The sequence below is a fragment of the Vombatus ursinus genome, unplaced genomic scaffold, assembly GCF_900497805.2.
Source record: "Vombatus ursinus unplaced genomic scaffold, bare-nosed wombat genome assembly UNPS02014778.1, whole genome shotgun sequence".
Lineage (NCBI taxonomy): Eukaryota > Metazoa > Chordata > Mammalia > Diprotodontia > Vombatidae > Vombatus > Vombatus ursinus.
In genome coordinates this window covers 20,473,386-20,497,878 of record NW_020954556.1, presented here as the reverse complement: position 1 = coordinate 20,497,878, position 24,493 = coordinate 20,473,386, and the positions used below count along the sequence as shown (strand labels likewise).

The 24,493-nt window shown below is 41.1% G+C and overlaps 2 protein-coding genes across 2 annotated transcripts in view; both read right to left on the bottom strand.

The window, feature by feature from the left end:
- The window catches only part of GMCL1 (germ cell-less 1, spermatogenesis associated), a 29,844-nt gene extending 26,620 nt beyond the window's left edge, over positions 1-3,224 (bottom strand). The window contains exon 1 of the mRNA XM_027864974.1: positions 2,986-3,224. Within this exon, the coding sequence (XP_027720775.1) occupies positions 2,986-3,224 (239 nt within the window). The remainder of the gene's footprint in view (positions 1-2,985) is intronic.
- An 8,059-nt stretch (positions 3,225-11,283) lies between these two features.
- The window catches only part of ANXA4 (annexin A4), a gene marked incomplete at its 5' end in the record, with an annotated part of 53,105 nt that continues 39,895 nt past the window's right edge, over positions 11,284-24,493 (bottom strand). Inside the window, 5 exons of the mRNA XM_027865312.1 lie at positions 11,284-13,073; positions 17,604-17,726; positions 20,022-20,080; positions 21,125-21,220; positions 24,288-24,381. Coding sequence (XP_027721113.1) covers positions 13,014-13,073; positions 17,604-17,726; positions 20,022-20,080; positions 21,125-21,220; positions 24,288-24,381 — 432 coding nt within the window. The remainder of the gene's footprint in view (positions 13,074-17,603; positions 17,727-20,021; positions 20,081-21,124; positions 21,221-24,287; positions 24,382-24,493) is intronic.

Below are 24,493 nucleotides of genomic sequence, written 5' to 3'. Positions count from 1 at the left end.
GCCTTCTGTTATGCCCTATGCCCAACAAGTGGTCATTGAGCCTTTCCTTAAAGACCTCCAAGTAAGGGAAAACCCAAGAATTACTGAAGAAGCTCACTCCTTTTTTGAACAGTTCTAATCTGAGATTCTGTAAAGTGTACAAAAAGATGTCTCAACAACTTTAATTCACTTGGGCACCATCACTTAAGAATTCTGTCAATACGGTTTATGATGATTTATAACCCCAGTGCTTAGTATATTGCAGGCATGCTGATTGATATTTATACTGCATTTTACTTTTGCCACAAAAAGGAGATACTAATGAAAATGAATTTTAGCAAAAAAAATGTTCCTTTGTTAAAGGGAAAAAAGGTCAAAGGGCCATAGAGGTTCCTGCCTCAAAATGCAAGCAATATACCCATAGAAAATAAGCATGATCTTTCTGGGGAGGAGTTGGATATTCAATGAAATAGGGGACTTCCAAACCTTCCTGATAAAAAGACCAGAGCTCAACAGAAAATCTGATCTTCAAATACAAGACTCAAGAGAGACATAAAAAAGTAAATGGGACAAAAAGAAACGCGTCATTAATAAGGGCAAACTATTTACATCCCTACAAGGGAAGATGATGATGCTTGTAACCCTTGAGAACTGTATTATTATTACACCATGTTAAAGGAGTATACATAAGGGGGTGGGTATAAGTTGACTTTGATGTAATGACAAAAAATTAATCTAATCAAGTGGGTTAAATGGATCCAAGTAAGTGGATTAATTGGATCTAACTAAAAAAATGTACTGAGAGAAAAGGAAAGGAGAAGGCAGACAAGGGTAAAGGCACAAAACCCTATTACAGCAGAGGGAAAGAAGGGAGGGAGATGAGCATTGTTGAAACTTTACTCTCATCAGATTTGGCTCAAGAAGGGAATAACATAATTAGTTAGGTACTAATATTGATAGACTTAACCCTTCTCAGAAATACAAGGATCTAAGACATCTCCAAAGGCCTCATGATGGAAAACGCTATTCACATCCAAAGAAAGAACTATGGAGTTTGAATGCAGATCGAAGAATACCATTTGCTATTTTTTTTCTTCTGTGGTGTTTTGTTTCCTCTTTCTGGCGGTTCCTATTGGTTCTAATTCTTATTTACAACATTACTAATGTGAAAATATGTTTAATAGGAATGTATATGTACAGCATATACCAGATTGCATGCCATCTTGGGGAGGGAGGTGCAGAAAAATTTAAAACTCAAAAGCTTATGGAAGTGATTGTTGATAAATCAAAATAAATTAATTAAAAACACACACACAAAAAGATACAAGCAATAGGTGAGAGGCCTACTTTCTGATCACGCATGTTACGTGCTATTTCCTTTCCTATTGGAGAAATTATAACAGAAAACCAAAACTAAACCAGGAGAAAAACAAAACACTTTGTGACAAGGTGGCCTCATCAGTTCTGCCACTAACGAGCTTTAGGACTTCTTTGAGTTTCGCCTATAAAGAGGTTCGGTTACACACCCTCCATAATCTCTTCCAGTTCTAAAACTTGGATGAGCCTATACCCTTCTATTTGTTTTACATTATATTCTTTGTCAGCAACCAATCATTCAATGAATTCAGAAGCCTCGGGTACCTTAAGCTGTTGACCACAAATATATTTGTTTCCAAAATAAGTAAGCAGAAAGTAAACACACACAACACCTATATGCAGTCAACAATTTAAAAGTAGCAGAGGTTTTGAAATAAACTAATATTTCAGAGACTTCACTAACAAATTGTTGCTAGCAACATAAGCACAGCACCTTGGTAAAGAATAATTGTTTCAGATTTTCCTCTTCCAGTGAGGGGGCGACAGGGTTGCATGGCTAGATATCTAAAATTATATTTGTGAACTATTAAAGGCAACCAAATGAATAGCTGGTTATTCTACAGACACCCACTCGACGAAGACAAAATACATTACATGATGATTCAACAAGGTTGGTGTTAAAACGTTTTATGAGGAGATTCATGCATTGACTTGGCGTTTCCCTGAGCTTGGGGCAATTACTAGCACACTATAATAACAGCCTGGCAGTTCTTTACTCTATAATATACAAACACAATCAGGTTCATGAAATTATAGGATTCAGAGCAGAAAGGGGCCTGAATGACTTTTGAGCCCAACCCCTCATTTTACAGATGAGGAAATTGAGGCCCAGAGAAGAGAAGTCAGTGACCTTGTCCAAGTAAGTAACTAGCCAGGATTTAAGCCCTGGTCTTCTGACTCAAAACTAAGCTATTTTTTTCCCCTATTGCAATCCTCCCCGAAATCCTTCCTTTCTCCAGAAAGAAAAGGCACTATCTTTTGAGTCAGGAGATTTGGGTTCAAATTCTTGATACCAGGATGACCTCGAGCCAGTCATTTTCCCTCCAGAGGTCTCAATTTTTCATCTCTAAAATGAGAACAAGATAACTTACATTAGGGCTTTAAGACTTGCGCTTTCCTCATAACAACTCTTTGAGCTAAGGAGTCCAGGTATTATTACCCTCTTTTTGCAGATAAGAAAACTGAGGCCCAGAGAAAGTTAATGACTTGTCTACAGTGACAAAGCTGGCACCCACAATGGCCTGATGCCAAGTCTGCTCTTTCACCAAACTATGACAGACGGCACTGACCCGTGTGATCTTAAGCAAGTCGTTTCCTCTCCGGGCCTCAGTTTCTGTGAAATGAGGAAGTTGGGAGTTCTGGTACGCTGGGGGGAGGGGGGATCATAAAGACCTCGGGCACCTGGGTGGAAGCCTCCGGACCCCTCCCCCGAAGGATGGTGGTAAACGAGTAAAGTAAAATACATCGGGTTACAAAAGAAACCAGTTCTCCCGAAATAAAGGTGTCGACGCGGTTCTTAAAGTCGCGTGCACGGACTGGGAGCAGCCCGGGAGCTCCCGGCTCCGGCGACGCCCCCTGCCGCGGCCCTGCCCCGGGGAGGAGGGAGGGCGGGGGAGCGCGGGGGCGCACCTGCGGGGGGTGTTGAGGAGCCGCTCCTGCTCGTCCCCCTCGTCGTCCTCGTCCTCGTCCTCCGAGTCGGGCTCGCAGTAGCAGAAGGAGCCGCTGCTGCGCTTGCGCTTGCGGCCGCCGCGGCAGTAGCAGGCGCTCCCCCGAGGGGCGCCCCCGCCGCCCGGCCCCGCCTCGGAGCCCTGCTCCTGGACGGCCCGGCTCCCGCCTCGGCGCAGCACCCGGCTGCTCAGCGAGCCCATGGGCGGCCGGGAGACTCGGCCGGCTCCCGCGCCGGCACCCCGCTTCAGGGAGCGCGGCCCAGCGGCGCCCCCGACATGGTCCGGCCCCCGCCGCCCCGGCCCTCGCGCTTTCACGGAGACTCCTCCTCCGCCTCAACCGCCGCGTCCATTGTCGCCCCGCAGCGCTCGGTTCGGCCCGCCTCCGCCCCGCCCCGCCCGGCCTTGCCCCGCCCCTCACAACCGGCCCCCGCGCATGCGTGCGCTGCCCTGCCTCCACCCACCGCCACCGGCTCGGGCGTGCCTGGGCTAGTGGAGTAGGAGGAGAATTTGGGCGGGGGAAGGGCGTGCCCTGGGCGTGGAGAGGGAGGGGAGGAGGAAGGAAGGAGCGAGAGGGAGGGAAAGAGGGGAGGGGCAGAGGAAGGAGGGAAAAGGGGAGGATTGACGAGACTGGGAGGAAGAGAGGGGGAGGGAGACAGGAAGAGGAGGGGCGAGATGGAGGGGAAGGCGTGAGAAGGGGAGGGACGTGAGGGGGAGAAGGGAAAGGAGAGGAGGGGCGAGAGAGTGAGGCAAGGGGAAGAAGAGAGCAACTGGGAGGGAGAAAAAGAGGGGGTAAAGAGTGAGGGAAAGAGGGAAAGGGGACGGAAGAGAGGAAGGAAAGAGGGAGGGAGAAAGTAACACGGGAGGGAGAGAAGGGAAGCAAGGAGGGCAGGCAGGAGCTCCTCCGTCCTAGCTGCCCTGAGCCTCGGGTCGGGGAGCTAGGGTGCGTTCTGGAGCCTCTGCGAATTGACTTTTTTGCCCTTTGCATGGATCTGGATGTCGAGCCCGAAGTCATAATTTGCTTGTATTTCCCTCTGGAGAGGAACCTTAGAGTCATCAGGCCCAGCCTTCTCATTTTACAGAGGGGGAAACCGAGTCTGCTAGAGAAGTTCCGTTAAACCTGTAGGATGACTTGCCCAAAGTCACACAGCTGGTGAGTGACAAGCAGAGGCTTGAGCCCAGGAATCCTAACTCGGTGGTCTTCTGTCCACCATGCCAGCCTGCCTCTGCAGACAAACTCAAAATCCTTAGGATGATGCATCGTAGGATGTAGAGCTGGACAGGACCTTGGAGAAGATCTAATCCAGCCTCTTCATTTTACAGGTGAAGAAAATGAGGCCTCATGAGATGAAATAAGGAAATCATGGGATTTAGAGGCTAGAAGGTTACAGTCGTCAATTTATTATAGTTGTAGCTTTTAAACTTGGAAAGGAATTTAAAGGCAATCTAGTTACATCCAACTTGACTTATTTTAAGAGAAGACAGGTAAGGTGGAGTCAGGATTTGATTTTTGTTACCAAAAAGTAATAGTGGAGGTGAGCAGTGGAATCAGATTTGAATCTATATCCTCCACCTTCAAAATCACTGCTTTTTTATGTTGAAGACCTCTTCATTTTACAGATAGGGAAATTAAGACCCAAAAAGGGAAAGAGACTTGAGATCATGGGATTTCAAGCCGGAAGGGACCTTAAATATCATCCAGACCAACCCCCTCGTTTTACCGAAAGTCCTAGAAACATGCCAGTAATCCTATGAAGTGACTTGTCTAAAGTCATTTTGTTGTTTTTGTTCAGTCCTATCCATGGTGTCCAATTCTTTGTGACCCCATTTGGGATTTTCTTGGCTATCAAATGACAAAACCTTTTATTTGTATCTAGGTTTCATAATTCTCTTCTTTATAACAAACACAGTGCTTCTCTTGACAAGTGCTATGTGTTGGGATCATAGACTTTAGAGTGAAAAGAAACCTTAGTGATAATTTAATCCAATTACATCATTTAATGAAAAAGGAAACCAAAGCCCAGAGAGGTCCGATGACAGATCAAGTGCACTATGCCTGGCTCATAGTGTTTAATAAGTGCTTGTTGATTGAGTAAAATGTTATATGTCCACCAGGGCTGGGGAACCTGCAACCTCGGGGCACATGTGGCCTTCTAGGTCCTCAAGTTTGGCCCTTTGACTGAATCCAAACTTCACAAGGAATTTGTGTGAAGTTCTGTGAAGTTTGGATTCAGTCAAAGGGCCAAACTTGAGGACCTAGAGGGCCACATGCCGCTGCAGGTTCCCCACCCCGGTCTAGACCTTTACATAAATAAAGGATACATAATCTTTATCAGTGTGGAAGCACCTCTCAAGAGTATTGATCACAATTCTTTAGTAAGTCAGGCTTTGGTAAATTGATTCATGAATTGCTATAGTCCCCCAGATTTCATGCCCTGGAAGCCAACCCTCTCGTGAAGGGCCTTTTCTAGCTTGGCTGGGCTTATCTTCAGAGACAGAGACACAAGTCTACTCTGCAAGCCCTCAGTGACAGGCAGTGTGATGTTGTAGAAAGAACACCAGGTTGGCATCAGGAGACTAGGGTTCAGATCTGACTCCTGCCACTAACTAGCTATGTTGTGAACTACTTCCTGTCTAGTCTACAGTGACTTTTTCTGTAACATGGAGAAGTTAGAAGAGGTGATGCCTGAGGTTCCTTCTAGCTGTAATATTCTATAACTATATAGTAGAAACCTTTTGTCTTTCCACTCTCTCCAAATGACATCCCCTGAGGCAATACATATTTAGGCCTTAGAGGAAATTCTGCTTCCCTTCCCACTTCTCATTCCTACCCCCACCCCAAGGGTGATCTGAAGAATCACTTCCAGTTGCCTAAGAGAGCTATTTAGATATTTAAGAGACTGCCTCAGGGATGAGAGGACCTGACAAGACCTCCCCAGGCTTCAGCTTCCTCTTCAGTGAAATGCAGGGTTGGATCATTGATTTAGAGCTGGTTACCATCTTAGAAGTCACTGAGTCCAGCCCTCTTATTTTACAGAGAAGGAGCTGAGTCCCAGAGAAATCAGGTGACGTGCCTAGGTCACAGAACAACCAAGTTCCTGAGGTGGGAGTCCAGCCCGGGTCTCTTGTTGCTCTGAGTGCAGCACTCTATCCAATCTTATGGCCTCGGAAACTCCTTCCAGCTCTCGGTCTATGATCCTAAATTGGAATGCTTTCTTAAGTCTAAAGACATGGAGAGTGTACCTTCTGCTGGGAGACACCCCTTCCAGATACCAGAGGAAGGAGGCCATCAAGGTTTGACCATGACCCCAGAAGAGTCATGAGGCTCAAATGAGATCATGGATGTAAAGCATTTCACAAACAGTAAAAGAGCTATATACATGTCAGTTATTATCAATCTCCTGTCTGGTGATATCTTTGTTCCCTGGGCCTTCTACTAGACTCCTGCTGAGCTAAAGTAGTGTTTATGGAGTAATACAGAGATGTGATGTGATGGAACCTGGGCTCTTAGGGGTGAGAGAATCAGCTATGCACACATACTTTTAAGTTTAATCTGCATTATTAACACTTAAGTCCTAAACAATCATCAAAACAAAGCCCAGATTTGTTGTTGTTTGGTCTTTTTCGGTTGTGTCTGACTCTTCATGACCCTATTTGGGGTTTCTGTGGCAGAGGTACTGGAATGGTTTGTCATTTCCTTCTCCAGCTCATTTTACAGATGAGGAAATTGAGCCAAACAGGGTTAAATGCCTTCCCCAGGATCACATACCTAGGAAGTGTCTGAGGCCAGATTTGAATCTGTAAGATAAATAAGACTTCCTGACTCCAGGCCTGGCACTCTTATCTGATGGGGTGCTTGGGTGGTTGTACTGGGACCCCAATTCCTTGACCATGTTTCTCCCTAGCCTCAGAAACACTATCCCTGGCAGTTTCTCCCCAGCCCAAGGACACTGTGCCTAGCAATTACTCATGAGTGGGTCCCAGCAAGACCCTTATGTCTTTCCCTGGTGCAGTTAGGAACAGCACCTGAAGAAATTATTAGTTTGAACTGGCTTTGCACTGGGTCATAAAGATATTCTTACCCATTGGACTATCTGTACTACCATCCTACCTCATTATCTACATCTTGGACTCCTCATTATCTGTGCTCTAGACCTAAGACATACATATACTCCTTACATCTGTCTTGTCAAACAAGACATTGACTAGGTGGCAGACTGGATAACTCTCAGTTACCCCTGAACTCTAGTTAATTTAGTGACATAGCAGGCCTAAAACCACACCTCCATGTGGTCCCCCCTTGTGGGCTTTTCCTAGTGAACTCTGGGTAAAACGCCTACGCAGTAGGTACAAGAGGTGCATGTACCTTTAAGAACTGACCACTCCTCAACCACTCCCTGATCCCTCCCTGAATCACCTAGTTAGCATATTTGACACATGTTTTATTATATTTTATCTTATATAAACTTTAACTGTACCCCTCTAAGGTTGCAAGTTCCTTTAGAATCTTTGCCCCTTGAAAAGCTTAACAATAAACTTTTTGCTAACTTGATTTAAAGAATGATTGAGTCTGTGAATTCATTCCAGATGACCCTGTCCTGTACTGCAGTCTTTGAGGGGTCTCAACCTCTCAGACTGCAACATATCCACTGCACCACCTAGCAGATTTGTAGTGATTACCAAATTCTGAGATTCTAACCTTAATGTGAGTCCAGGAATGGGGAAAAAAATGAAATGGTCTTAGGTAAGGAAAGTTTCTAATCTGGTACCACATCATTTGAATTTTGATTCTGGGAAAACTTATCCTTTTGCCAGATAAGAGAATTCTTGGAGGCCTCTCCCATTGTGGTGGCAACAACCTTCACCCAACAACACAGAAAGATCTGCATAGAATTCTGCCATTTTCTAAAAGCAATACCTGGCATAGGAGTCATACAAAATGGTCAAAGAAAGCTAGTGAAGAATGACAGGAGAAAGGAGAGCCCAGTGCACAATTTGTCTCTTATGGAATGTAAATGACTGTGGATTTATAGAGTTTAGAAGGGGTTGCTCACTGGATGGTCTCTATGGTCTTAAGGGGTCTATATTGGGCTCTAATTTTAATTTTTATAATCTTCCAATAATTTCATGAAATGTGTTAGTAAAGAAGGTTGGTTTCCATTAACCAACAAGCATTTATTAGGTAAGCAACTGAGAGAAATGATTATTAATAATCAATGATTTGAAGAGATCTAGAGTTCCCCCTTTCTTTCTAAAGTCTTTATTTCAAAAAGTTCAGTCTCTAGAAGACATTGCTGATAATGCCATTGGATTAGCTTTCTTAATAATTTTGTTCAGACCCCACCGAGGTGGGGAAGCCATTGTGCTCTACCCCAGTTTGGGTGGGGATAAATTCTTTGAATAGACTGTCCAAGACTAGGGGTAACTGAGAAGTAAATTACATAATCAAAGTTCATTAGGTCCAGCCCCTTGTCGTAATATTTATTCTTTCATTAATTGTTAACTAATCAAAGTTGTTTACCATCCTCAGGAACACCCCTCTTCCAAGGGCACATAAGCCATGAGCTCACAGCCATGATTATCTTTGGCATTAGAGAGTGCCACTGACCTTTTATTAAATTGCTAGCATTATTAATAAAATGACTAATTACCCAGAAATTATGTTTCTTAAACTTTTTATATGCCATAGCACTTCCTATGTGCCTTGTGAGGGAATTGGGGGGATTAGGACGACAAGTGGTTAATTGTGGGAATTGAGTGAACCACAGTGACCTTATCTATCTTGTGACTCAATTCTGGAGCTAGCTTTGTTTTCTTTCTATTCAGTTTTGGGTTTAATCCTGCTTCTATTTTGTGAGAAAATTTTATTCAATTGTGAGAATTGAGAGAAAAACCTTATTTTATTGTTTGAACCTAGCCTGTGTGGCTGGGAAGCTTGACCACCTCTCCCTGCTGCTTAGAGACCCTTAACCAAGAATTTAGGTTATACTGACTAGAAACTCAGTCAGATCCAAAGAGTTTGCTCACAGTTATACATCTCAGGCAACCCATATGTCTTATCTGAAAACTGGCTCAGTACTGATCAATCAGTTATTGTTTGTGTTTCTTTGATTGTTCACTGACACTTAGGGGGAGTGGGAAATCTTTTTCTGAATTCAGTGAATTGTACCTGTTCAGTCTCCCCCTCCCAACATGGAAAATCTCTGATCTTTCATACAATTAGAAATCAGATTACCTAATATTATATAGTTTCCTTTCAGTTAATTGGCTTTGTTTGATTGTTTTTAATGTATGAGTCTGTCTCCTCTTGTATTCTCCTCTTGTATACCAAAGCTGAGGAAGGTGACTGGTCCTGATTTGTTGGGCAATTGCCATGCATTGCTTAATAAATTGATGTGCTCAGAAGATCGAACCTTTGTTTCCTCAACTCATTTCATCTTTCATCTGCCACACTGGCACTATGTTAAGCCCTGAGGATACAAAGACAAAAATGAAACAGTTGTCTTTCCTCCAGGAGCTTACGTTCTAATGGAGGAGACAATATATGCCCCTATGAGAATATAAATAATATGCACAAAAACAAGGTATTGAGAGGGGGTAGGGGAAAGTGGTGATCAGGTGAGGGCTGTGATCCCAAGGTGGTGCTTGAACTGAGTCTTGAAGGAAATCTGGGACTCCCAAGAAAGGGAAGTGAGGAGGAAGAGTATTCTAGGCATGGGGGAGAGTCAATCAAAAGAGATATTGGGAGATATGGAGTGTTGTGTTTTCAGAGCAGACAGTAGGCCCGTTTGGCGAGATGACTAAGTGCAAGGAAGAGTAAAGTATAAGAAGACTGGAAAGGGAGGAAGGATCCAGGATGAGAAGAGATGTTTGCAGTTGATCTCAGTGGTAATAGGGAATCACTGGCGTTTATTGAGCAAGAGAGTGACAATTTAGAAAAGTTCACTTAGTCATTATGGGGAGGGGCTTTAGGAAGATCAATAAGGAAGTTCTTGCAGTAGCCCAGGTGAGAGGTGATGAGGGCCTGGAGAGGAGGGGACATCCATGAGGGATGTTGTAGAAATAGAAATAGGATTATCAACCTTCAAGGAACCTTAGAGGCATATTATTTTATAGATGAGAACTGAAGCCCATAGAGGTTAAATGTATTTGCCCTCAATCACACAGATACTGTCAGAAATGGGATTTGAACCCAGATCCTTTGACTCTAGAACCCCTTCATTTTTAGCTGTATTTATACTGCCCCCTGTTAGGTAGTGATTTTTCCAGATGTTCTGAGTGGGGCTCTAAGCAAACATAGGGAGAAATACCCCAAAATGACCCCGAGTCCGCTTCTTTTTGTGAGTACCCCTGACAAAGGAGTAACGTTTGAAAAATTGTGGCCAGAGAGGAGTCCTCAATTTTTGTGGTGACATAGGGCTCTGGGCCATTGTAGCCAACTTATTCCTGTAGCCTTTGCTGCCCTAGGCCAGAGGCGTCACAGGCAGCCGAAGCTAGAACCAAATTAAAATGTAATTGAGAAATATTTAACAGAATAAAAATGTAGAGTAAAACATAGATAATATTACATTTTAAAACTAAGTCAATATGCAGTGTGCTTGACACTAATGCCCTAATGGACCCCTCTAGTACCAGGGAGCTAACAAGCCATCTGTGGCCTTGGAAGTTCCTGCCACCAACTCTGCCAGTTTGCCCTACTCTTTTCCACCCTGGAAGTACGGATGGAAAGGATAGCTTGCCACCTCTAACTGTGTATGCTGCACCCACATATAACTGGCTTAGCAATCATATGCTCTTTTGGAATTTCTGTTCCATAAGTCTCTGTTATTAGCAGAAATGATTAACAATTTAATATAAATACATTAGTAGCTTAGGCACTTTTAATAGACTTCTGTCACCAAATTATAAAAATCATTGGTTTCCACCTAACCAAAGCATAATAGGTATTGTAGAGGGGACAAAAAAAAGCAAATATGATTAATAGATTCTCTAATACATAATTATTGTCCAGAGTAAATTAAGTGTCATTTGTTTCAGATCACTTGGGGATTATTTGATGCCCCTGAGAAATTGTTTTCATGCTAGTGGACATCTAAAAAAATTTATCTGATTCTAACTAGTTATCTAGTATACTGTCACTCTTAATAGTAGTTGAACACAGCATAGGAACTCTAAAAACATTTTTTTTTTTTTGCAAGGATCAATACACATAATTCAGACACAGAAAACTGTAACCCAGGAAGAAAAAGATTACTCTGAGTTATAAAGGTACCATGTTTTATTAAATTTACATAGAAAAGCCATAAACTACATTTAAATGAAAATAATTTCTATATTAAAATATCAAAGCATAAATGTATTACTAAGCTAGACATCTGCACTGGTTCTAGAGTCCAAAGGCACTATGTAAAAGAGAATTATTGTAGATCATGAAAAGAGAGAATAAGGCAGCTCTGTCAACAGAATTTAGCTCATTAGTCAGGTATAGGACCATCTCTGCACATCTTGTTTGACGGGAGTTATAACAGTGTGAGGAAAATGGGGTTTGGCCCCAGGATATCTAGGAGAGCATGCCTCTTCCCCAGTAGAGACTATGGTCCCTGTGTTGCACCTCATGGTCTGCTATAGTACTACTATCTCATGGTTCCCTTACTGTGGTGGCTGTCTCCCAGGCCCACTTTCCTCCCCAACCTTTGAGGGAAAAAGGTACAGATTCCATTTGTGTTTAGATGGTCCCAAATCTTTACATTTCAGGAAAAAGAAATCACGAGTTATGGCTCTGAGGCTGACATTTGCAAAATGTCTTCATTCCTTGTTGGGTTAGGCAAAGCATAAAACAATAACCATCATCCTGCAGAACATTAGTCATTTGTTTCTAATTCCAGAATGAAGTGATAGAAGCACACTCAGAATTTGGGTTATTCAGAGACAAACAGCTTTTTTTTTTTAAATCGTGGACAAGTCTAGAGGTGAATGATTTTTATTTGTGATGCTGTTGTTGGTGGATTGAAAGTTTCCCAAACTAAATACATTTGAAATTGAGCTTTTGAAACCAAACACAATAGATCTCTCTCTCTTTTTTAAAATCTATCTTTTTCTATCTTGCCCGGGTTGGGAGTGCAATAGCCACTTATGGGTCCAGCCCCACTGCTAATTGGCAGGGAAGCTTTGACCTGATGTTTCTGACCTGGGCTGGTTTGACCCTCTTTTCCCTACCTTCCATACAGTTGCCAGACTTAGTGCAGACCCCTAATCAACTTTAGCTCTACTGTAGCTCAAAGCTCCCTAGCTCAAGGGATCCACCAGCCTCAGCCTCCCCGAGTATGAGGGACTACAGGTGGGAGCCACCATTCCTGGCCCTCAGATCTGTTATGGCTAGATCCAACCCCACCATAAAAACAGGAGCAGAAGTGTGGATGCTTTCTTTCTATAGTTGTGTGACAAGATAAAATGGTGGGTTTTCTTGCCAAGATTATAGCACGATCCTAAAATCTGTCAAATAAAAGCTGTTAGCCGGGCAAAGCAGTAGGGTTTGGGGATGGGACTGAGAGTTGTGAGTGGGAGGTGATATGAAATTGCAGAAGAACTGTCTATTAAGCCCCCAATCTTCTCTTGCATGGACAACCACCACCCATAGGAAAATTTCAAACAATATTGAATGGTGATGTAAAAACAAAGTCATCAATGAAACATTTTTTAATAAAAGTAATATTGAATGTTCTCATTTCTCTAGAAATAGCATTAAGGAAAAAAATCTTTTGAAAGTTTTTTCTGTTAATGAACTTAAAAATAAGAAAATCTAGCTCTAAATGCATCAGAAACACTGAGCAATAGCTGATAATTCATATTAAAAGGTAACTACAGTGTTTTTAATTGACAGTAAGCATTTTAAGTGAATTCTAAACAGCCTTATAGAAAAATGAAGCCAAATAATAGTAAAACCAGCCCAAATCTTAGACTCTTGACTCCTTTCAATCCAGTGTAAACTGAATATTAATCATCGCCTCCACAGAGTATGAGCAGAACTTTCCTGTAATCTCCTGATGTGTCATCCTGGAAGAAATAATGCCATAGTCAGAAAACTCTATCTTCTTGAAGTATTTCGCTGGTTCCTGACTTAAAAATGAGGCTTACATATAGCAGCCACCAGAAGAGCCACCCCAGCCTGGTAACCCAATCAATGGCCAGAAAGTCCTCACCCTTCTTCACTACCTCTCATTGGGATTTTCTTATTACTATTTCTCTTGGACCACTGTTCCCTGTAACTTCTCCCCACCGCTTCTCTTCCCAGGGTAGATGGTGATTTTAAGAGAGAAGGTAATGAAAATGGAGACAGGAAGACCAATTAGGAGTCCATGGAGAGAGGAGTGGTATTGAATGAGTGAAGAGAAAGGAACAGATGCAAGAGATGTGGAGATAGAATTAAGACTTGGCAACCACTTGGATATGGGGGAGGAAGGGGAACAGAAAGTCATGGAATGAAAGAACAAAGAATCATCTATTTAGAACTGAAAGGACCTCAGAGATGTTTAAGCCAATCTCATTTTGTAGATGAGAAAACTGAGACCTAGGAAGGCTATGTGACTAGCCCAGGGTCTCATAGACAGTAAGTGACAGACCTGGAATTTTTACCTAGGATTTCTGATACCAAAACCATTAGTCTTTCCATTATAATAATATCGACAATAATAGCTAACATTCATATAGCATTTACTATGTGTCAGGTGCTCTACTAAGTGTTTTACAATTATTATCTTATTTGATTCTCACAAGGACCCTGGGAAGTAGGTATTGTTTTACAGATGAGGAAACTGAGGCAAACAGAGGTTAAGTGGCTTACCCAGGCTCATACAGCTAGGAAGTGTCTGAGGCTAGATTTGAACTCAGGCCTGGTGCTGTGCCACCTAGCTACCTAAACTCAGGGACTTTCGAGGTTGCAAATCTGGATGACTGGAAGGATAGTGGTCACTTTACAAGAAATAGGGAAGTTTAGAGGAAGTCTGAATTTAGGATAGCCAGGAGATATCCAGCATGCAACTGGAAATTGAATCCTATCTCCCCAAGCAAATATTGTATGCCGTTTTGATGGGGAGATGTGTTCCAAGTATCAAATGCCTAATTTCCATATCAGCCTTTGGTACACACCCTGTTTATAAATTGGATGCTGTCTGTACAAGACAGGATATCATATAAAATTTCAGTTTTCTACTCTATGAAGGATGAGGTTGAATTTGATGATCTCTAAGATGCAGTTCTGTATCTTGATACCATTACCTACATTTCTCAATATATCCTTCCTCCCTCACTTACTCAGCCATCCCTTATCATAAAGAATTTATAAAAGGCAATTCAGCAAAACTAACCAATAGAATCAACCAAACCTGACGGTACATTCAGGGTTCCACATCCATAGAACCTTATGTGTACAAAGAGTAGAGGGATGTGCCTTTTCTCATTTCTTCTTCAGGACCTATTTTGGTCATTATAATTATACAGAGCTAAGTTGAGGAGTTTTTATCCTTTCTAATTACATTGTTTTAAGTTGGGGGTATGCTGGTAGATGTTTAACAACTGGCTCTCTGCAGTTTAACCTGCATTATTAACATTTTCTTCAACATTTCCCTAAATCTAGGCAGTCAACAAAATAATAAATCAAGCCCCAGTTTGAAGTTTGCTGTAAATACAATGAAAATTTAACAATTGGCCCTAGAGAGCCAGTAAAAGCTGGCTCCAGCATACCCCTCACTGTAGTCGCTGTGTTCTCTTTATTGCCATTTCTGTCTACTCCAGAATCATATCCACAACTGATGGATTTTACGATTTCAAAGGGGTGGTTTCACCACTGTAAGCAAAAACAGATTATTACAGTATTATAAGATTTTCCTAACTAGTTAACAGTCCAGCTTGGTGTTACTCTTGGCAGCCACCTCTCTCCATTTGTCAGTGAAGTCAGATGTTCGCTGACCAAGCCACTTCCAGAGCTCTTTTTGTTTCCTCTGTTGGGATATTTAATTTACATTGCTTCTACTCCTCGTTAAAGAACTGTATGATAAGAAGAGCAGATGAGCTGGCCACATGGTAAGGAAGAAGGATGACAGATGGATAGCCAGAACATTTCACAAGTCCCCTTGAGATGTCAGGAGAAAGTAAGGAAGGACTCCATCACATTGGATGGATCCTCTGTAGTGAACCTTTGTGAGGACATAGGCAAGAGTCACATAGGATGGATAGACAGACATGTATGGTTTGAGCTCTATGTTGTGGGAAGGAGCTTCCAAATTGAAGAGATTACAGATCTGGCCATGTGAGTATTTGAGTGAGTCACTGTGCATATTGTTTTTCTTGGTTTTGCCTACTTTAGTCTACCTTAGTTTATTTACATATTTCCATGCTTCGTTGAATTCTTCATGTTCACTATTTCTTATGGCAATAATATTTCATTACGTTCATGTACCACAATTTGTTAAACATTCTCCAATTGATGAGCATCTGCTTTGTTTCTCTTTTGCATCTACTTTCCTTTTGCTACCAAAAAAAGCACTGCAATGAATATTTTAATGTAGATAGAACCTTTCTTTCTCTGACTTCCTTAGAGTTTATGCATGTCAGTGAGGTCTTTGTGTCAAAAAGTATGAGAATTTGATCACCTTTTAAAAAATCTTAATTCCAAATGACTTTCCAGAATAGTTGGGCCAGTTCACAACTATATACATTGTATTACTGTGCCTTTAATTCTACAGCCCCCTAAGACTATTTCCATCTTTTGTCATCTCTGCCAATGTATGGTTTGTATGTATGTAATGTTTAATGGATATAAGGTTTAACCTCAGAGTTGAAACCTTTCATTCTTAAAAGCATCTTAGTTTACTAAAAGATATTTTCTACCTGAATAAATAAGGCAAGAAATCTATTTCACTGGTTGCACAGATAGAGCTGCAAATTTAGGAATGACATGCAGGTTTACTAACTCAACAAAGATCTAGGTTTAAAACTCCCTCTCTTGCTTGCCTCTCCAAATTGCCAATAATACACAGAAGGCTTACCGAAGTCATCAGAGTCATTTGCCCTAACCGGAAGCTGAGGCCTCGGCAATAAGTGGCTCAAATTGAGGGATAGGGTTCATCTTGAAGTCCCCCTTTGGCTTCTCAGATCCACCAGATCAAAGGATTTAGAGCTGAGGAGACCTTAGAGATCACTTCAGTTTTTCAGATAAGGAAACTGAGACCCAGCTATGTTAAATTACTTTCCCAAGGCCACAGAGGTAGCAGAACCAGAATTTCAACCCAGATCCTCTGACTCCAAATCTAGTACTCTCTTCTCATTCCACTATACTGCCTTTCAAGTAGGTGGCCAGGTGGAAAATAAGGATTCCATATGACCAAGAAGCCATTCCATATCCCTAGTAATCTTTTAGTTCCCTTCCTGCCCCTCCCCGTAAGACAATAGCTAGAGCAGGCTAATTAAGTAAGGTTTCAGCACCACCACATTTTCTCCCAATGTTCTTTGCCTAATTCACATTCCTCTCTATTTTAATACCTTTATCTTCAAATAACCAATCAGATTTTCAGTCTACAAAAATTGACAGTAGGTAAACATGGACCTATTTTATGCCATCCTACTTTCCCCTCCTCCAAAGACACTAAAGTATAAATTTTACTTGGCCTTCATACACACAACAATCATTATGCAGACAAGTCAAACATCCTGTGAACTCTTCCACCTCCAGTTGCTAACCTTGACAAGTCCTAAGAATCAGGGGAAAAGGAAAGGAATGAGAAATTCCCGATAATTTCTCTTTGTAGATAGAGGTGATAATACTGCTGTACCCTGCCTGTCCTGGTTAGACCGCATCTGAAATATTGTGTTCATTTCTAGGCACCACAGTTCATGAGAGTCAGTCAACAAGCATTTATTAAGCACCTACTACATTCTAGACACTGAGCTAAGCACTGGGGATACAAAGAATGGCAAAAGACAGTCCCTGCTCTCAAGGAGCTCACAGGTTAATGAGGGAGACAAATAGCAAATAACTATGGGCAAATAAGAGAGTCATATCTATCTATGATAAATTGGAGATAATCAACAAGAGGCATTGACAAGTTGGAATATGTCCAAAGAAGGGCTACAAATCTGATGGATTGCAGACCATGCCAAATGCAGATCAGTTTAAAGAACTTTGGCTACTTATACTGAAGAAAAGAAAACCTAGTAGGGAACATGAAATACCCAAAAGGCTATCACGTCCAAGAAGAATTAGACTTGTTCTGTTTGACCCCAGAGGGAAGACCAAAGACCAATGAGTATAAAGTGCAAGAAGCAGATTTCAGGTTCATGTGATGAACAGTTTCCTAACAATGGGTTGCCTTCCTAACAGGTCTTCAAGCAGAAATGTTTTCAAAGAGATGCCTGGGCAGGTATGAGTTTGGACTGGATGGTCTCAGAGGTCCCTTCCAACTCAAGTTTCAGAGATGAGGGAACAAGAAGTTGGCTTGGGTCCTCATTAGCAACTCATGAATTTGATTAGGAAGCTGTCTTCCTATCAGTGTTTGCCCTTTTGGGCAAAGCGAGACTTTTCTGACTTACCTTGATGAAAGAATAGAGAGACTTCCCGTAGAGTCTCTGGAAATGCGCCCTTATGTCCAACATGTCGATCTCTGAACGAGAAACCATCACTCTGATGAGAGTGTCATCATCAGTACCTAAGCCCTAAGAGAGACAAAGGCAGCAAAGCTCAAAGCCACAGCCACATTAGGAATGATGGCTACTCATGCATGCTGGAGCAAGGAGAGTACTAGACTTCCTCTTTAATTCATTAACCCAGGATCGTGTGACTTCTCATATTTTATATGACAGCATATGCATCTAATTTGCACGTGGTCAACAATAACCGTTCCAAACTCTCCCCAAAAAAGCAGCTGTTGGGTAGTAGTAAAACATAGGATATAGTCACAAGTTCTAGATTCAAGTTCCACCCAGGCTGCTTACTAGCTTTGTGATTCAAAGCAAGCCAGTTTCCTTTGCTCCAGTTCTTCATTTTACTAACGCTTAAGCTACCTGGGTTATAGGAGCGTTGTGAGGATACAATGAATGATGTGCTTTACAAAGTGCAAAAAACCCTTTAGAAATGCCAATTATGTAGTAAAAATGATACCAGTCCTGACCTTCTAATTCTCTCTGTGCCTCACCCCTCTTCTGCCTTCAATCCACCTTTCAATTATTCCACCCAGCCTGCTTCCTGAAGCCTTCCCTTTAGCGCTGGCCTTAATATCCTCCCTTCAAAATCTAAACCCTTGAGTTAACAAATCTAACTTTACATTTCTCTCAGCCCTGGAATTCCTTGCCCCATTGTTCTATAAACATGCATTCCTTCCCAGGACCCATCCCTAGATCATTTCCATCATCTGTCTTCTCTGTTCTATCTATGTGATGCTGGATGCTGCTGGAAGAAGTCACACAACCATCTAACCAAGTCTACTACAAATTTGTGTTACCTAATCTTACTGTTATCCATCAATCCCTTTCCTCCTCCATAACTGATTCTCTAGCCCACTCCCATAAGCATCTTTTCTAAACTTTTTTCTTCTCAAACTACCTCCAGCACCTCCCCACTCCCTTTCAGCAGAGGATCTCCCTATCTTTAAATGAAGGATGCTTCATTGAAAAAAAATAAGGTCACCTATGTCGAGCTCTCTGTCTCCTCAGTCCTACACTTTAAATAGCCTCAGCTTCATTCTTCATCCTCTCCTCCTTTGCTCCAATCTCAGAAGATGAGATAGCTCTACTCTTTTTCAATGCCAAGTATCTACTTGTGACCTCGAACTCATCCTCTTTCATCTCCTCTGTAGGTTTACCCCTTCAATCATCCGTTCTCCTTAAATTTCAATTTCCTCCTGTCCACTAGCTCTCTTCCCTAATGTCTTCAAACACCTAAATCTAAAAAGAAGGAAAAAAAAAGGCCATCACATGGCCCTACCATCTCCTCAAACCACCCTCATATATGTCTCTTCTTTACATAGCCAAACCCTAGCCATTTTAGTCATTGTCTTTCTCCACTTCCCACTCACTTCTTAGCTCCCATAATCTGGCTTCAGTCTCATCACTGGGCAGAAACTTCTCTTTGCCAGGTCATCAATGATGTTTAAGGCCCCTTCTCACTCCTCATCATTTTTATGTCTCTGTGGTGTTTGGAAGTGTTAAAAACCTCTTTCTGCATACTTTCACTTCCCTAGGTTTTCTCTGTCATGGTGATCCTTCTTGGTCTCCTTTGCTGATCCAGTATCCATGTCCTGCCCTCTTTGCTTGAGTATAAACCAGGGTCCTATCCTGAGACTTCTTCCCATCTTTTTTTATACTTTTTCTTTTGGTGATCTCATCAACTACCGTGGATTCAACTATCATTTCTGTATAGATGAGGAATCTGAAGCTCAGGGCCCCAACTCCAGGTAATGGTCAGCTGGCTTCCTTCAGGAGGACATTCATAATACCTTCCATTGTTAGACACCCCCTGCCCTCAAAACTGTAATTTTAAAAATGTATATTCAGTATTTGTAGGTGTGTATGGTGTATTACTCCAGTAAAATGAAACCTCTTTGAGGGCAGCATCCATTTCATCTTTGTCTTTGTATCTTCCAATTCCTAGCATAGTACCTGACATGTTCATGTGTTTAGTCATGTCTGACTCTTCATGACCCCATTTGAGGTTTTTTTGGCAGAGACACTAAAGTGGTTTGCCATTTCCTTCTCCAGTTCTTTTTCCAGATGAGGAAACTCAGGCAAACAGGGTAAAGTGACTTGCCTAGGGTCACACAGGTTTCAGGACAGGACCCTGGTTTATATCGAAGCAAAGAAGGCAGGACATGGATACTGGACTGAGGCCAAATTTGAACTCATGAAGATGAGTTTTCCTGATTCCAAGCTCAAGTGCTCTATCCACTCCACCACCTAGATGCCCACCTGACACATAATAGGTTTTTAATAAACATTTGTTGACTGATACATTACCTTCATTGATTTGTAGAGCCTTTCAGCAAAATATGCAGATTTATTCCTCATGCATTTTACTGTGGAGGGAAAAAAAGGCAGTAGAAAGAGATCATGGATGAAATGTAGTGAAAATAACAATAATGATAGTAATAACTGATATTTATATAGCACTTTAAGGTTTGTGAAGATGAAAAATGTTCCCTAGGACAAAATGTTCTATGACAAACTATCAAGTAGCATCTTTTGATCTCCTTAAAAGAGAAGCTTTATTTATACAGTGTTCTTTTGGGATGAATAGGTCAACGGGACAGGTCATGTTAAAGGACTTTTCAGGGAGAGGGCATCCTCTTGGGGAACAAGTTGGGGATCTTAGATATGGAATGAGGAATCTGTTGTTCGACATGTTCAGTGTATTGGTTTGTTTTTGTGTAACTATACTTTGTTATAAAGGATGGGGTTTTTTTAGGGGGAGGACATTAGGAAATGACAGGAATGGTTTTCTTTAAAAGCAACAATAACATTTAATTTTTAAAATGTCTAAGGAGAGGAAAATTGGCCTCAATCTTGTTACTGTTACAGTAGAAAGAATAGTGGCTCTGAAATCAGAGGTTCAATCCTGCCTTTCATGTTCACTCCCCTTTATGACCTAAAGCAAACCACTTAACCTTCCTAGGCCTCCGTTTGCTCATCTGTAAGATGATGAGCTTAAGCTCAATGGTCTCTGAGGCCCCTTTCAGTTCCAGATCTAGTATCTTATGATCCTTGGCAAAAAGAGGCGTAAAAGTCATTAAAAAACAGGGGTGAACGTGATTTCAAAATGGCGGGTTAATACGCTCCAAGATTCTCTCATGTCCTCTCTGTGGAGAAAGAAGGTGCAGACAGAAACTGAGTCAACAGATGATGACTTTAAGCTAGGGAATGCTCAGAAAAATAATCAGAGGCTAAAAAAATCTCCTTGTTTAAAATCTGGATGGGCACTAACGGTGGTTTAAACAACCTATAAAGAAGAAAGAAACATGTATTCCCACACCATAAAAACTACTAGAAATATGGACAAGGACATGAGAAAATCAGTCATTGTTTTTTCCCTTTAAGAACTGTCAAAAAAAGTAGATTCTCACCTATTGCTAGTAAAGCATCTTCAAAGTGGCCCGATGCCTCAGATTTAATGCTGTGCTCAATATCCTTTTGGGAAATCCTCTTGTATTCATCAAACACTACATTTGGGAGCAAACATCATTAACAATGAGACACATTTTTATACATAGCCAACATGGGGACTTATTTTGCTTGACTGTTTACTTGTTACAAAGGTTTTTGTTTTTTGGTTTTGTGTTTTTTGGTTTCTTTGTTTTTTTCAGGAGGGGGGATCTGGAAAGGATAAAAATACATTTTTGATAACTGGGGGAAAATTAGTTACATTTAAAAAATAGTAACGAGAAAAATATGAGAACGAGCAATTTTTGTTTTTTAGCCAGAAACCCATACTAGTAAGTCCTTTCAGAAGAAGGAAACATTTCACCACTGAGTAGGTGTTTGGTTTGATGGCCCGGTGCTTCCTTGGTCAGCTTCGTGTTCGTGTACTTGAATTCCTAGCTTGGGCATTAACTTCTGGCCTCATTTTTTTCTCTTAGCAAGTCAAAACTGAAGCCATCCAGTCCCTTCACTGATTAGTGTTTCAATAAGGCTGTTTCAACTCTTTTTAATAGACCAAGACATAATTAGATTTTCCTCAATTATTTGCCAAGTGTATCCAGCTGTCACTAGTGTGTTCTGCTGGTGCCTCTCTCCTCCCTCTGGATCCAACCACATCAAGAATCTGGAAACAAACAGTCGTGTTCGACTTCCCAAATGCTTCTCACAGCATCTGCTTCCCAGGTCTCAAACGCAGAAGTTCGCTGACTTCCCAGTCCCCAGGCTTGTGGGGCCCGCCATAGTTGTTTCCAAAAGACATTCCTTCTAAAGGCATTCCTAGGGCATCACCACCAGGGGGAGATTTATGCTACCGAAAAAACACACTAGGGAACAAATGAGAACTCACAATCTCAAAGTTGAGAAGCCCATAAATATTTGTTTGCAGCAGTAATTATCTGTTGATAGCATCCAAGTGTGCCCGATAATCTGAAACTTCAAAATGGATTGTTCCTATTCGATTTTTTAGTTTGTGTATGTGTAGTTTGCCAAACTTATTCCACTTAATGTTTAATGTTTCCCGTGAGCTATGTAAAATATGTAATTGAAAGACTATGGAGCTGTGCTTCTAAAGTTTGCCACAGGCTAATGCCTGAAATGACATAAGTGAAAGATAAAATACCTCATTACATTTTTTTTTTGACTCTCAGAATAGGAAAACAGTGATTACAGTCACTCTTTTGTGATCACATAGCACATTTCCTACAAAGAACTCAAAGGCACATTGCAACAGTCAGACAGGAATCTGAACAAGTCAACTGAATGAGAGATTAAGAAATACACATTAAATAAAATTTACAATTACTCACCTGTTCATCAGTACACCCCCTAAAGAAGCTGCCTCAATAACTTTAAACAACTTAAGTACTATTCAAGAATAAGTACCACTAACATTTATATTTTCCTTCCTGTATGCTAAAGAATACTTTAAAAAAAATAACTGAATTAGAATACTGTCTTGAGATTGCTGATATTAAATTAGAGACTGACTATAAAAATTGTTTCCTAGAAACACAAACACCAAAGAGGCCCTGAGTATATTATTCATGCTGCTAATGATTAGTAATAAATGTGTCATTATTCTGATTGATTCTTGCTACATGCAATATGTGGTAGATAGTGCAATTTTCAGAGTACATTCCTCCTCAAAACCTTGGAGTTAGGGAGTGGAAGGAAGTTAGTTGGCTCACCCCTGGTCTCCTAGGGAATCAGTGGTAGACACTGGACTTAACTTCAGGGCTTCTGACTCTAAGTCTAATTTGGTTTCCATATTTCCAAGCTGCCTTCTGTAATGTTCCTGCTTTATGACTTCCTTGGTGTGGGTCCTGCCTCTAATGCAGGTGGCAACCTCTCTAGAACTTGATGGACCATCTTTGAGAGTTGCTGTGGCCAAAGAATTCAGATCCTGAATTCAGCCAGCCTGGTGATGAGCTTCCCCATACATAGCAAGGCTGATGTTCATATAACATAACATTCAGTCTGTTGCTAAAGCCCCAAGGTGAAGTTTTGGCAGGGCCTGCTAGATTTTGTACTCTTAGTGACATAGCTTTTGAGAGCCTAGAGTCACCTCCACATCTAGATCTGCATGCCTATGGAGACATGTAGTTTAACCCCCTCATATTATACATGAGGAAACTGAGGCTTAGGGAGATTAAGTGAATAGCCTAAGGTCATATAGGCAGTAAAGTAAGCAGCAGAACTAACATTTGAACCCAGTTTGTCTGACTCCAAATGTGATATTCTTTCTTCTGTACCATGTGTGTATAGTATACATATAGTCATTCCAAAGTTTCCATATCAAGACATGTACTTGATGTGAAACTATTCGGTACAACATAGTTGTCTGTACTGAATAAAGTAGGAAAAATATTTATAATTAATACATATAAAGCTGAATTCATCTTTCAAGGAAATTATATGGAAAATATAGCCCAAAACTCTTGAAAAAATGCCAATCCTTACTAATAATCAAAAAGATAAAATAACTTTGCCCAATTCACACCCATCTGGCTGATAAAAAATAAAAATAGTGAAACTCAATGCTGTCAGGGTTGTAAAGAAACAAGTATACTGTACCTATGGTAGAGTTCAAAATTTGTAGAATCACTTTGGAAAAAAAACTGTAATATATGGTAAATGTCACAAAAAGAATCATACCCTATGACTCAACAATTCCATCATTAGGAATATAGCCTAAAAGATTTATCAAAAACAATATTTAAAGAAAGTTTTCTAATTGAAGATTTTCTTAGAAGCTTTATTTGTAGCTGCAAAAAAGAAATAATATACTATAATGTCATGAAGACCAACAAGTGTGAGGAGTATAGAGAAATCTAGAAAAGCCTTTATGAAATAATGCAAATTAAAAAACCACCACAACCAGAAGCACAGCATATACACTAACTATAATCATAAGAGAATGAGAATGAACAAAGAATCCAGATGGAAACTTAGTGAGAGTAACTAAAGAGCTATGCACTGTCAGTGTTGCAATAAATATAAATGTAAATAGTCACTAAGTTTAATTATTGCACAGGACTAAATTTTTAATAAGTCATTTAATGAAAAAAAAAATGTAACCAAGAGATTTACCATGAAGTAGGTGATTTCGGTTCCGAGAACATAGAATGGAAAGGAATTTCACCTCATCGGTCCCCCATCTCTGCTCACCAGCTGCATACAGGGCCTAATGTGAGTTAAAACACAGGAAAGGTTAAGATTCTTCTAGCTCTAAGGGGCTAACTGACATATTTTCACAAATCCAAATAGGGTTGGAAGCCCTACACTTGGCGCATAGG